Consider the following 13,971-nt stretch of genomic DNA (forward strand, 5'->3'; position numbering starts at 1 on the left):
TTGTTCATTCATCCACTCAAAATCCCTTTTACCTTGCTATACACAAGGGGCAAACATGAAAAAATCATAAAAAATCATAAAATGTCTTGAAAAAATCATAAAAAAGTCCTGAAAAAATCATAAAAATCATAAAATGTCCTGAAAAAAATAACAAAAAATTGTAAAATGTCCATAAAAAACCCTAAAAATCATTAAATGTCCTAAAAAAACACTAAAAAATCATAAAATGTCCTGAAAAAATCATAAAAATCATAAAATATCTTGAAAAACCCCTAAAAATTAAAACATTCATAAAACCCTAAAAATTATTAAAATCTAAAAACATGTAATAAACATTGCAAAGACACAAACACTTATCCAATTGCCAATGCACTCTAGTTCCCACCCTACTTCCTGCAGCAGGGTGGGGGGTTAAAGGTCTCCCACCCACCCATCCAATTTCACCTTTTGATTTGGTTAACTTAGTTTACCTTGTTTCTCCAGACCCTGCGATTGATCGGGAAGACAAGCATGCATCTTTGCACTTCAACGAATTCATGACAGGATGAGACTTAAATTGAGCAAACAAAACAACATCTGATCAACTTATACACCCGAACCCATCAACTGTGAACAAATAAATCATTCTACGTGAAACATATTGTTTGATTATTTCTGATTTTCCTTTTTGGTGACATGTCTTTTAGCTTTGTCAAAATGTCTTTGACTAGAAAGGCGAGGATGGGGCATGTTCACTTGTTTGTTGCTTGTGGGATGTTCCTTAGGAATATGATGACACGTCCTAGGACATGATCGCTTAACATCATCGAGGACATATTGGTCTGATACACACTGAGGCATTCCTTTACTATCTGATATGTTTTCATTCTTGCAATTGGAGTGACTGATTCATTTGGGCCTAATTCATATCCAGATGATTTTTTGCCTTTTGCTATAATAAGCTCGATGATGATACAAGCACAAGAATTCTCATCACCTTTCATATCCTCTTTCTCATCACACATTCTTTTTTTTTCCATCACTTTTCTCTTCTCATCATCCTTTTCATCTATCTTTTTCATCATTTCTTTCATCGTCTTCTTCATTCTTCTTATTCCAGTGTGGTCAATCAAACACTTTATCTAACTGATGCAATGTCTTTGAATCTTTAATCTCCTTATCAACCACCTTGCTTCGTGAAATATCAATGCCCCTAGAGTCAATCAATCAATCAATCATTGGATCACCTTACCTTGTGCTTGCATCAATCCCTATCAGCTTAATCAACTCGATCAGCTTAATCAGCTTATCATCCTGGCTATATTGTTCATTTCCATCAATTGTTCAGTTACGCCTCATCAACTATGCATTTCCATCAAATGTACATCTCAACCTAATCACTTGCGCAATATCAATCATCCAATCTTCTTTCCCACGATCTATCGAGAGATCAATCTGCATCATTCTATTCGATCAATCTCTCGAGGGGGCATAACCAATCATCATCATCCTTACCAAGACACCTCTGGGGCATATATCAGTTGATAATTTTCTTTGAAACAACGCAACAGGTTGCATTGTCTCAAAGAGGGGCAAAATGTAGACACATAAAATTTCCATTAATTTGTCCTCATTTAATTTCAAATTTCTCTGAACATCGGGCGAGTCCTTTATTATTACACTATTATTTCTCCATAATTCATTATTCATAATTTCCATCTTTTATTATACTATTATTGATATATCATCATTTATCCATTAAATTTATTAAATAAAACATTTATATGCCTTCATGCATTCACCTTATATACATTTCTCTATTTATTTAATAAAACCCCTTTAATTTGCCCTCCTACCACTTACCATTTCCCATTTACCACTCATCTTCCCTATACCACTCATCTTGCATTATCCCATATTCATCCCACAACATGAACTCTCCCAAAGAAAATCTATTTAAACAAGCCCCCCTCTCTTATTTGAGCATGTCATCTTTGTGCGTCGAACTTATGTCAGTTTGTATCCTATTATCTTGACATCTTATCTGCTATCTTTGCATTCTCAAATCTCCATTTCCTCATAGCTTTTTGCATAAGTGCTTCTGAGAGAAAATATATCAAATGTGAAATATTGAGGAATAGGAGTGTAATGGAGTGAATTTTTGTTGCATGCATGTGTGTTTTTAGTTTATATTTCAATTTGCATGTGTGTGTTTTGCAAGTACTTCATTGTTGGATGTTGGAAGATTGAAGCTCGTATTCAATCCATTTCCTCCATCTACACCATCAAATGTGATAATTCAAGTGCAATCAACATATCCAATAGCCCTATTATGCACTCAAGGACAAAACACATAGCAATTAAGTATCATTTTCTCAGGGCGAAGGTTGCAAAGAAGGAGGTAAAGATTGAATATGTTCCCACAAGTGAGCAGGTTGCAGACATTTTCACAAAGCCTCTTCAAAAGGATGCATTTGAGTATCTAAGATATAATTTGGGTGTTGTTCCACCTTCCTTCAGCACTTAAACATGTTTATGAGGTCTATGGTTCAAGGGGAGCTTACTATTTTACTACTTTTCATCCTTGAACCTCATGTTTGTCTTAGGGGGAGTTCTAAATTTTTTGTGAGCAACATAAAAGTTGCCTTTTATATTGTAATAATGGTTCATCTAATGGAATCTACAAACAATATCAACTAACATGCATTGTCCAGGCTGAATGTCTACGGGCTAAATGACTGCAAGGGGAGAAGTAGTGAACAATTTTTTATGGCAGGTGGTATGCAAGTCCCTTTGCCATTGTTGTCAAAGGGGGAGAATGAGATGCCTATGTGTGTTGACATCAATGCCAAAAGGGGAGATTGTTGGCATTGTTGTCATTGATATCAACAAGTGTTGCAGTGATGACTTGAGGATGCAGAGAAACAAAAAGTGTTGTAGGTTGCAAAGTTATCATGCAGACATATCGGGATAGTAATACCGATCAATTGTTGTGCAAGTGAAATATCATATCAGAATAGAAAAGTGAAATATCATATAGGAATAGCTAAGCCGATCAAATATTGTGTAGATGAAGTAGTTCTATCAGGATAACTATACCAATGTTAGGTCATGTGGAGTCTCTTTGGTAGTGTGACGAATCGGGATAGCAATGTCAAAAATCAGAGCTACACATCAAAATAGCAGACAAAGGCAAAGTAGCATTTTTGTGTTATACCAATAGTGTTAACTACTTCGACAATCACTATGTCAGAATAGCTATACCGACTAGCTAACCAAGGATGCCTATCGGAGTAACTATTGAAGGCAGAATAGCACATTTTTTCTAATCTGATAGTGTTAACTATTCTGATGGGTATGCGCTTCTGGATAGCTATGCCGACAGAAGAAAAAGAAGAGTTGACATTTTTGGTAAGATCATCGGTATAATCTATGCCGATGTAGTTTATCACTGCGGAGTTTGAGTTTTGGGATAGCTATGTCGATGGAGGGTGAGCAAACAGTATGTCATCATAATAACTTGTTCGATCGATCTAATGATTTTCTTATGCCGATAGTTATGCTTATTCTGATATATAGTCAATTATCTTGGAGGATTCTTGTTCATGATAGCCTATTGCGATAGAATTAATCAAACATGAGTTTTCTCATCGGAGTAACTCGTGCTGATGAGAGGGATCAAAGGCATCAAATGGTCATCGGAATAGGTTATAAAGGCAGAGTAAGTGCAAAATGGTAATCTGATAGTTAAAACTATTCTAATAGCAGGTGTCCAATGCGACTTTGGGACAGCTATGGCAATGAACATGAAGAAAGAGGAATCCAGTCGACAAAGTAGATCGGCATAGGTGTTTATAGTCAACCTAATGTGCTTGCAAAGCATGCTTCCAAGCAACCCAATAGTCCACATAACCTTTGACCATGTTTGACCCGACGACGTGGCCTGTATGGAGCGAATCAAAGGACATTTGTCGAAAGATGGAAAGGTATTTTTACTGACAGAATTGATGCTTGTGATTGACTCTACAACCATCTCTGCAAGTCGATTGACTCAAAGGTACACATGGATGCTAATTAGGACTGATAGAGTGACTTGGATGATTTTAATGAGGATGTGTGGCTTCCAGAGGATGAAGGACAAATTGGATATGCCGAGGTCAGTGACAATGGAGATTAATGTTGATTTCTTCAAGGTAGGTCAATAGATGATTGAGGTGCATTAATGGCGGACCTGTTACAGGAGATTTTTTTGTAGGGATCGAGGTGATCGAAAATGGTAGAATCAAATCTGTGAGGAAGATTTAGATTGCTAAAAACAACAATCCAGTATAGAGATTGTCCAGGAAATCAAAGAAGAATCGTTTAATGTAGATGGTTTATTCAGGAGAGAAAATCCAATCTGCTACTAACCAGATCCTTAGACAGATATAATGAATCATTTTTAAATACTTATCTTGAGGGGAAATCATTCTCTAATGAAGAAGGGATAGAGTAGAGCAGTAAATGTGATTGGAAAGAGGTAGTTGCTACTGAAGAGACAAAGATAGATGTGAAAGACTATAGAAAGGGAAAATTGTTGGTTGGTAGTTGTTGCTGATTAGAGAGAGGGTGTTACCACCAAGAAAAGAATTGATTAAGAAAAGTGGAGTGTGGGAGTGTGAGAGTGAATAGAGAGGGTGAGTTAACAGTTGTTGTAGAATCAGAGACAGAGAGAAGAAAATATCAACAAACAAAGTGTGGAAGGTAAAGACAAGTAGAGGCTGCAAGAAGTTAAGCAAGAATAGAGAGAGAAGAAGAAGGGGAGCGGAGTTAAACAAGGTGCAGTGAGCAGAAAGAAGAAAGAAATAGTGTAATTAGTAAGGTGCTACAAAACTCCATTTGTAGCAAGGTGCCTAATTTGTAATTGAATCCATATTCATTACATTCTCTAAGTGGGTGCTTAGAGCAGGGGTAGGTGCTCCTTTGAGTTGTAGCTCATAAAACTAGGGGTTGGTGCTCCTTGAGTTGGTGCTCAAAATACCAGGGGTTGGTGCTCCTTTGGTTGGTGCCCTAAAACATATTGTAATTAGTGATTTCTTGTGAGGCTGGATTGGAGCAGTAGACTCCAGCAGCTATTCTCACCGAGGTTTTTCCCACATTGGGTTTTCCTCGTATATCTAGTGTTATGTGATGTTCTCTTATGTGTGTATGTCTATGTTTGCATTACATTTCTAAAATCTACACACTGAACTAAAAGTTATTAAATACACTTATTCACCCCCCCTCTCAGTGTCCATCTGTGTTCAATACTTTCGCATTATTAATCATTAAATTTCTATCCCTTAATTAATTCGTCATTAACCCCTTTCTCAAATATTAATTAAATATTATTTATTTAATTAATTATGATTAATTCCCCTAATTAAATAATCTTTATTATTTAATTAATCCTAATTCTAATGATTAAATAAATTCATTTAAATTATTTAATTAATTAACTTATTCCTCATATTCCCCAAATTCGAATTTCAAATAATTCCATCTAATTTCATTTTCTCAAATTCACATTTCAATAAATTTCAGTTAATCTCATGTGCATTTTAACATTCGAAAATCCAAATAACATGAAATTGAATTTCAAATTCAATCTCCTACAGCACATGTTTGAAACCTTAATCTGTTCATCAAATCAGTTAACTCTCTAATCTCCCCTTTTCACTTCAAATCACCTCATCTAACTAATCAATCAATTCAATCTTCTCCTCAATCAATCTAGTCAGTTGGCTAATCAATTCAGTCATCTCCCTAATCAATTCAGCCTACTAATCAATCGAGTTAACAAATCAATCTATCATGTTAACAGATCAATCAATCCATTTAATTGATCAATCAAAATCAGTTATCTATCAATCAAACCTCAGTTCAATTTCTCCCCCCATCTCACTTGAAAATCTATAAAAGCAAGACTTATTTCCCAATTTCAATCTAGAATCACTATCTTCAAAATAATTGTCTATCTCATGCAGGAATCCCAGTTCAACACCTGAGAGGCACCTACATACACAATTTGGAGAAGAGAAATGGAAGATTTGTTGAATCAATCGAGGGATTTTTATATTATTATTTAGTGTTCAATTGATTTGATGTATTTCATTGTCATTTAAGAGTATTTCTAATTAGATTAGAGTTGTGATTCAGTCTTATAATCTGATTGATGATGATTGAATTTACCCCTAAAAACACAATGTATGAAAACAAATCTTTGTCTTATGCTATGGACATCTATGATGATGCACAACTAGTTAATAAAGAAGTACTTGAGAATGTTGTAGTAAGATATACCATAACACATCTCAGATATAGCTCTATATATAATTCTTATCCAACATGTACATATGATATATGATTTATCCTTCTTATAGTTCCCTCATCTTCTACGTATTCCTCACTAGTCTTCTAATTCTCTACCTTCATCTACATCTACCACTATATATGTTACATTTTATCTTTCCTTATACAAATATCTATTTGGTGGGACATGTCTCTTATATTGTATCATTTGTGTTGTTCTATAGGCAACAAGAAACACATTTTAATCTTGGTACGTCACCACCCATTTTAATTACCTGTATTTATCTCCCCTTTTTCCTCTCCAAGTTGTGAGATTAGTATTAGTCCATAGGATTAATCAGTGTTAGGTTGGATCAACACTCTTTATCTAGGTTAAAAAGGAAGTTATCCTTATCTAGGTTAAAAAGGAATCTATCCTTATCGAGGTTAAAAAGGAAGATATCCTTATCTGGAGATTTGATCTCAAATGCAAGGGTCCCACACCTTGAGATCATTCTCATGTTTCACTAGAATGTTGAACTAGCTTTAGTAAGGGTGCAATGTTATGTGATAACAAGGGATAAGATAATAATGTTCTAAAATAGATAATTTAGCACACTAGTGTGTGCAAAGAAAGTTAATAAATATGCCAAAAGAACCTAAATGAATTCTAAACCTACATTTTATTGTAATTGCATAAAATAGCATAAAAGATAAAAATAAAAATGTGAAGCATTCACTTTTCTCCTTCACAAGATTAAAATGAATCATGAAGACTTTCTTTTGAATCTTCATAGAGGAGATCAAGGACCCCTTTTTCATAAGTGTATAAGATGACCCTTGAAACCAACATGACAAACAATAATATCCCCATAAAGTTATAAGGGGGACATTTGTGCGCAGTTAGATATTGAGATAAAATTCAAAAGGATATACAAAACTTGACAGCAAAGCTACATTTAATAATTGTATTACCATATTTATACATTTTTTCATAAAATATAACTAAAATTTTAAGAAAAAACATATCATTGAATAAAAGAAAAAAATTCTAATAGAGTGCAATATTTTAAAGATTATAATTATAAATAAATCAAGCCCATAATATATTTTTAATAAATTATCCTTAGCATTTGAATAGCAACCTTTTTTGTATTGAACAATATAAATACAAAGAATGAGTTATTGTTATAAGGAGCCTAATTAGACTCAGAGGTTAAATTTTTCCACTTCTATCGGCGCAATTTCCCCCCAAATTATTTAACGAGTGTTTGGGGGCAACACCCCCAAGGCAAGGTCAAGGGTTTTATAAAGGTGTCGGCTATTATTTTTCTATTGGCTAACATATTGTAACCCTAAATTTGTAACTGACATAAATCTTGATAAAAACGACTAAGGATTAGGGTTTTCAGTAGTGAATTTTGTAGCATTTTGTAGCGGTATTGAGTTGCAAGGGATTGTTGGTTGTAATCGGTTTGATTTACTAGATAATAATATTGGACTCTTTGTTTGGTGGACGTAGCCCAAGTTTGGGTGAACCATGTTAAAATTGTCTCCTCTTTGTTATTATTTCAATGTTTTTGCATTCCTTTGTTTAATCTTTATTTGCATATAATTGATATTTCTACATGCAATTCCTGACATGAGCAACCACGAATAAGTGACTAAGAATAAGTGAACCATTACATCATAGCATATACATAAAACTAGTCAATATAAAGCTACTAAAAATTAGGTAATCCAAGGCATAGCTTGAGCAAACATCAACATGAACGATACACAAATCGACTAATTGTTAAGTTGAATAAAATTAAGTCACAAGACTTCCACATATTAAAGCAATCTTTAAGAGTGTACTTAGCATAAAGTAGTGCAATGAAGTCATAAGATTTTCTCTTTGATTTTTTGTAGCTAAAAAGTAGCCTTCTTATCTCTCTTTACTAAACCTAGAATCTGTTAGAAAATAGATGCTATCTACACCTTAGAGGTATAGTTTCTTAGTGAAAATCAGAGTAAGAAAATATAATTGCACATCTATTTTTCATATGTGCATTAAGAATACATGTTTAATAGAATTAGCAATCACATTATTATGCAATCCCACACCAAAAATAATTTCTTTCCAATTCAAATTGTGATAATAAAAAATAGCAAGTAAATCTTTGAAAACAGTATTCCATTATTTTTTTGACAAAAGAGAAGTCCCAAAAAAATCATATCTTTAGCACACACAAAAAAAACCAATTAACTAGTTGAAGCATTATACATCTCAATTTGTCCCCCACAAGTAGCTTACAATGTCTATTTTTTTAGGCTAGCACTTGTGCTTCGTAATCAACATTTGTTTTCCAAATTTTTGAAATTAATTTGGTCTAAAACTTAGTAGTAAATCTACATTTTCCATTTACGATTAAGAGGAGAATTAAGAGGTGAACAAGGAAGGAGCTACAAATAAATTTTCTTCAATGGAAAAAGATTGAATTGATGAGAAGATAATTAATCTCAATATTTAATGAAATTAAGTACATAGTTTTATAGTGAACTCTAATACAACTAATGATTTCACAAATATTAGAAATTATTTACAATTGTTGTTAAAGCAAAATCGATCTTTGATGACTTGCCAAGGAGGCTAGCTTAAAGCATTAAAGCCCCAGATGCCACTGAACTATCAACCTCCTTTCTTCAACAAATAATTAACATGTTTAGGAAAGTAGGCAACAAGTGGTTGTTCATGACAATTTAAAAGCTTATTCCACCAAATAGACGACAAGGTAAGTTTGAAGCCATGTTGTAAGGAAGATTCTTTTCACCTAAGAAACTGACAAAAATATTACCAACTTTCCAAATGGCTTGTACTAAAAAAGGGAATCTTGTATGATGAATTCATAAATTGTCATTTTCCTCTTGCTAAAGCTATCATAATTCTATGTCACACTAAAGTGCACCAAAGTTCCTCACCTTTAATAGCTCTAGACATCCACTTCAAAGAAAGACCTAACCCTTGTGTCTTGCAGTCTATGACTTCTAAACCTTTAAATAAATGCAATAAGACAAAGATGATGCAATAAAACCAACGTTTCTATCCCACTTGGTCCCAGAAAACAATTATTGATCTAGTCTATTCAACTATGTGTAACCTTTCTTGAAAAGCACCCAACAAATGCATAGTACAAATGAAAAATATTCTACATTGGCAAAATATTCCACCTAGTCCCCAAAAATTGTGAAACTAGTGTATTCAATTTTCCAAACCTTTCTTGAAAAGAACCCAACATACATATAATAGATACAAAAAAAATTCTACACATAAAAGATACCTCATTATTATAATTCCTTTGGAAGACAAAAATTGGGATAAATTAAATTAAATTAAATTAAAAAAAAATTAAATGATAAGCGTAAAGACCCTTCGCACCGTAGAGTAAAAGTAGGCGTTTGTTGACCGAAGCTGTCGGTAACTAAAGACACGTGCAAGCGAGAGCTACGCCTCCCACTTGCGGGAGTTTGCCAGTCAAAAGTCATAAAAGCCCGTAACTGACACGTCAGGCATTAAAAAAATCCAGCTATCACCATGAGCTGGAAAAGCATCTTATATAAGAGATAGGTGCACAGTTTATTACGCGTTCTTACCTTTTAATAAATAATAAATAATATTTTTTATTTGCCATTTCATTGCCGTACTAATTAACTTTATACAACGCCTTTTAACCCCAAAAAATATTAACTTTCACATTGAATAGCTAATGTTTATTTAATTTTTTTTAACTATTATATTCTATAATTTTAATTATTTAATTAGTATAATGTATGATTTGACATTTTTATTATTTTATTTTATAATTTAATTTTTCAATTAAAACAATGTATAATTTAATTTGTTTTTAATATTCTAAATATTTTTTTAAAATATTATGTGCATAATTGTATTTTTTGAATAATGACGTAGCTATAAGTATGATTTAAAAATCTAATTATAAAACAATTGATTTAAAATTTAAGATTTATTACCAAACATAACACTGTGTTCGCTTGGTATTCAACCCTGACTGCGTTCGCTTTCTAGGGCAATGAAGGACGGCTCCAATTTTAGGGACACGGGGCAATCCAAAATGGCAAATCTGGTGGCTCGCACAGACGAAGTACAAAATCTGGCTGTCGTTTTTTCCACCCCCGCAAACAGTGACAAGATGGCACCTGTTGCTGCTATGGCGATCTCTCAGGATGTGCGTTGCAATACTCAAACAGGAGATACTGCTGGCGTCACCAGAAGCAATGGTAATTTTGATGATTCAGCGAATGGACAAGGAATCAGGTGTGATCCACCCTTAATCCCAAACCCTAAATTTAATATGCCTTCTAATTTTTCAGATGTTTCAGTTCCCCGTAGCAGTAATGTGTCTGCTTCGAAATCAATTGATAACTCTGCTAATAATGTGCCTAGACCTAGTTCAAACCCTGGCAACAAGTCGAGATCCTTTCTGGAGGTGATTGCAAATTCATCTCCTGCAATCGCTTCTGGTGCTCGCTTCGCCAAACCTACACAAGATGAAAACACAACAATCGGTAATCCTTCTGCATTTCATGTTACTCCTAACCCTGAAATGTTAAATGAGATTATTAAGGAAAAAGAAAGATTAAGAAATACCGCCATCTTCTTCTCTGCGGTCGAAATTGATAAAGTGCCTGCTAGGAAATTCTTAGATGACTGGTTTTATAATTATTGGAACTTAAAGCTTGGCTATCAAATTTCTTTTTGTAGGCAGATACAGAAAGGATTGTTTGTTGTGTTTTTTATCAATAATGAATCTCAACAGGCTGTGCTAAAAAAAGAATATTGGACAGTTGGAAACACCACATTCAGGGCTCTGGCTTGGAATGCGGAGGCTAACCTTGATGAGGTGGTTGCTCTCTCAGCTCCAAGATGGGTTCTCATTAAACAAATTCCCCCTTTTTTGTGGCGTTTTATTCCTCAGTTGGTTGAACCCCTAGGAAAATTCTTACGAATGAATGACTCTGCTCGTTTAGTCCCTCATTTAGATGCGAGAGTTCTTATTGCTTTGAAGCCTGGGCAGGATTTACCCAAAGAAATTAACATTTCTATAGTTAATGAGCAGGTCTCCTGCCCTGTTGAAACCCTAGGAGGTTTGAACGCGTGTTTTTTATGTAGAAAAGAGGGGCATCTTAGGAAAGATTGCCCGATTATCAGAAATAAAACCCAAAAGAATACTAATCCTTTTAACCTCCCCATTTCTACCCAGTCGGTTCCCCCTTCCTCTGCTAAAACTAATCCTATGCCTTCCCCACTTGCCCCCTCACAATCTCCCCCCTCTCCGCTTCAAGCACCGTTCTCTCAAAATGTATCATTTACTAGCATAGTGGATACAGATGGTTTTCAAATTGTTACAAAAAAAAGGAAAAATCGGTCGAGTAAAAAAGACTCGACTCCAAATATGCCTTTTGTATACCCTCCTTCTGCAACTAATATGACTACTAAAGACAATACAAAACCCTCTGTCCCTCCTCTATCTGCTTCTAAGGCTCCCACCAAACTCATTTCTTCAAAACAGAATCCCCCTGTGAAAGATTTTCAAGAGATCTCGGATGATTTCATAGTTGAAGTCATTCCGGCAAACCCTGCTGTTGTTAATAATCAGTCTCCGATGTTGGAGGCTTCTTCCCCTTCTCTGTCTGATAATGAGGATATCCTCACTACTAGAAGGAAAGGAAGACCTCCGGGATCCAAGAACAAAAACAAGAACAGTAAGAAGCAGAATCAAACTGACTCTGAGGATGTTTCTCCTATGGAGGACATCGTGGGTGTTGAGGCGTCTAATTCTCTAATTCTATCTCAATGAATTGCGTCTCTTGGAATATTAGAGGACTGGAATGTCCTGATAGAAAGTTTGTTATTAAGAATTTTCTCAGCTCTCGAATTAATATTGATATGATTATGCTGCAAGAAATTAAGTCTACTGGATTCAATCTCAAATCCAATCTTAATTTTATCTGGAGAGATGCTATCAAATTCTCCACTAATCACCCTCAGGGTAGAGGGGGAGTGGCGATTTTACTCAGCCCCAAATGGGGACCTAAAATTAAAAGTTTCGGTTTTTCACCTTGTAATAGAGCTATTTGGTTGATCTTTAATCATAATGATATGGATTTTGGTATATGTTCTGTTTATGCTGCCAATGATTATACGGAAAGGAGTATGTTTTGGTCTTGGCTTAGCTCGCTTCCTGACATTCCCTGGATGTTTGGAGGTGATTTCAATATGATTGAGAATCAAGAAGATAAACTAGGAGGTCTCCCTTTCTCTTGGAAAGAGCAGGAAAGACTTACCTGGAATAACTTTAAAAGGACTAAATCCCTTTTTGATCCTTTAAGGGGAAGCAAGAATAATAACCCTAGCCTCTGGTTTACTTGGTGTAATTTTCAGAAGGGTCAGTATAGAATCTACTCTAGACTTGATAGATTCTATCTTAATAGCAATTTCTTTTCTGTGATTCCGGATAAGAATAATAACTTGGTGCTTGTCTCCCCTACCACTCTTTCAGATCACCACCCTATTTCTATATCTCTTAATCTCGGCTGCTCACCTATTTATAGCAATCATTCTAACCGTAAATTCATTCTCAACACTAGCCTTCTAGAGGATAATGACATTCTTGCTGCCATTTCCATTATTAGACTCATCAATGAGTCTCATTTTCCCTCTTTATCCTATATCCGTAGGTGGAGTCTAGATGTCTCTGCCTGGCAGAACTTTTTAAGAACTATTGGTCAAAAGAAGGCCAAAGATTATAGATTTAAGGAATCCTGGCTTAATGATAATCTTTATAATGCTGAAATTGATATCCAAAATAACCCGGATGATCCTTATCTCTGTCACCAGCTTGCCCATGCTAAGAATGCTCTCAGAAAACATCAACATCAAAAAGCTCTAGGGGCGAGAATTCGTTCAAGAGCCCATTGGTTACATTATGGAGATAGAGGTAGTAAATTTTTCTTTAATCTTATTAAACATAAGCAAGCTAAGGAATCTATTGATAAACTGCTTATTGACAATCAATTGATTACTGATATTGATATTATCAAGAGTGAATTTGCTGAATTTTATAAAAATCTTTTTACTTCGGAGGATTCTCAGGAGGCTAGGGCCCTTAGAGATCAATGTATGAATCTTATTCCTAAAAGGATCTCGGCTGAGGATGCTTCTATTCTTGAGCAGCCCTTGTCTCTTGAGGAAATTGAGAATCTATCAATTCCCTTAATAATGATAGAGCTCCTGGGCCTGACGGGCTACCTGCGGAATTCTACAAGGCTAACAGTAAATGGATTAGCAAAGTCTTAATTAATATTTATAATGAAGCCATCGATACTGGAACCCTGGGTAGGGATATTAATTCTGGTATCATTAAACTCATCCCTAAGGAGGGTGATAAATCCCTTATTAAGAATTGGAGGCCTATAACTCTTTTAAATGTTTCTTATAAAATTTTGGCTAAGATTATGTCTACTAGGCTTGAAGCCATTCTCCCCAAATTTGTTTGCCCTACCCAAACTGGATTTGTGAAGGGTAGATATATATTAGAGAATCTTATTACTAGTTGGGAAGCTCTTAATTGGGCTAAGCATACTAATCAAAATGTTTCTATGTTTTTACTAGATTTTGAGAAG

At 34.7% G+C, this 13,971-nt stretch overlaps 1 protein-coding gene across 1 annotated transcript; it reads left to right on the forward strand.

Annotated features, from left to right (window-relative positions):
- The first annotated feature begins 12,448 nt into the window (after window positions 1-12,448).
- Window positions 12,449-13,645, forward strand: LOC131876287 (uncharacterized). Its single transcript, XM_059221195.1, has one exon. It carries the CDS (start codon window positions 12,449-12,451, stop codon window positions 13,643-13,645), a length of 1,197 nt encoding a protein of 398 aa, XP_059077178.1.
- Window positions 13,646-13,971: the final 326 nt, after the last annotated feature.

The sequence above is a fragment of the Cryptomeria japonica genome, chromosome 5, assembly GCF_030272615.1.
Source record: "Cryptomeria japonica chromosome 5, Sugi_1.0, whole genome shotgun sequence".
Taxonomy (NCBI): domain Eukaryota; kingdom Viridiplantae; phylum Streptophyta; class Pinopsida; order Cupressales; family Cupressaceae; genus Cryptomeria; species Cryptomeria japonica.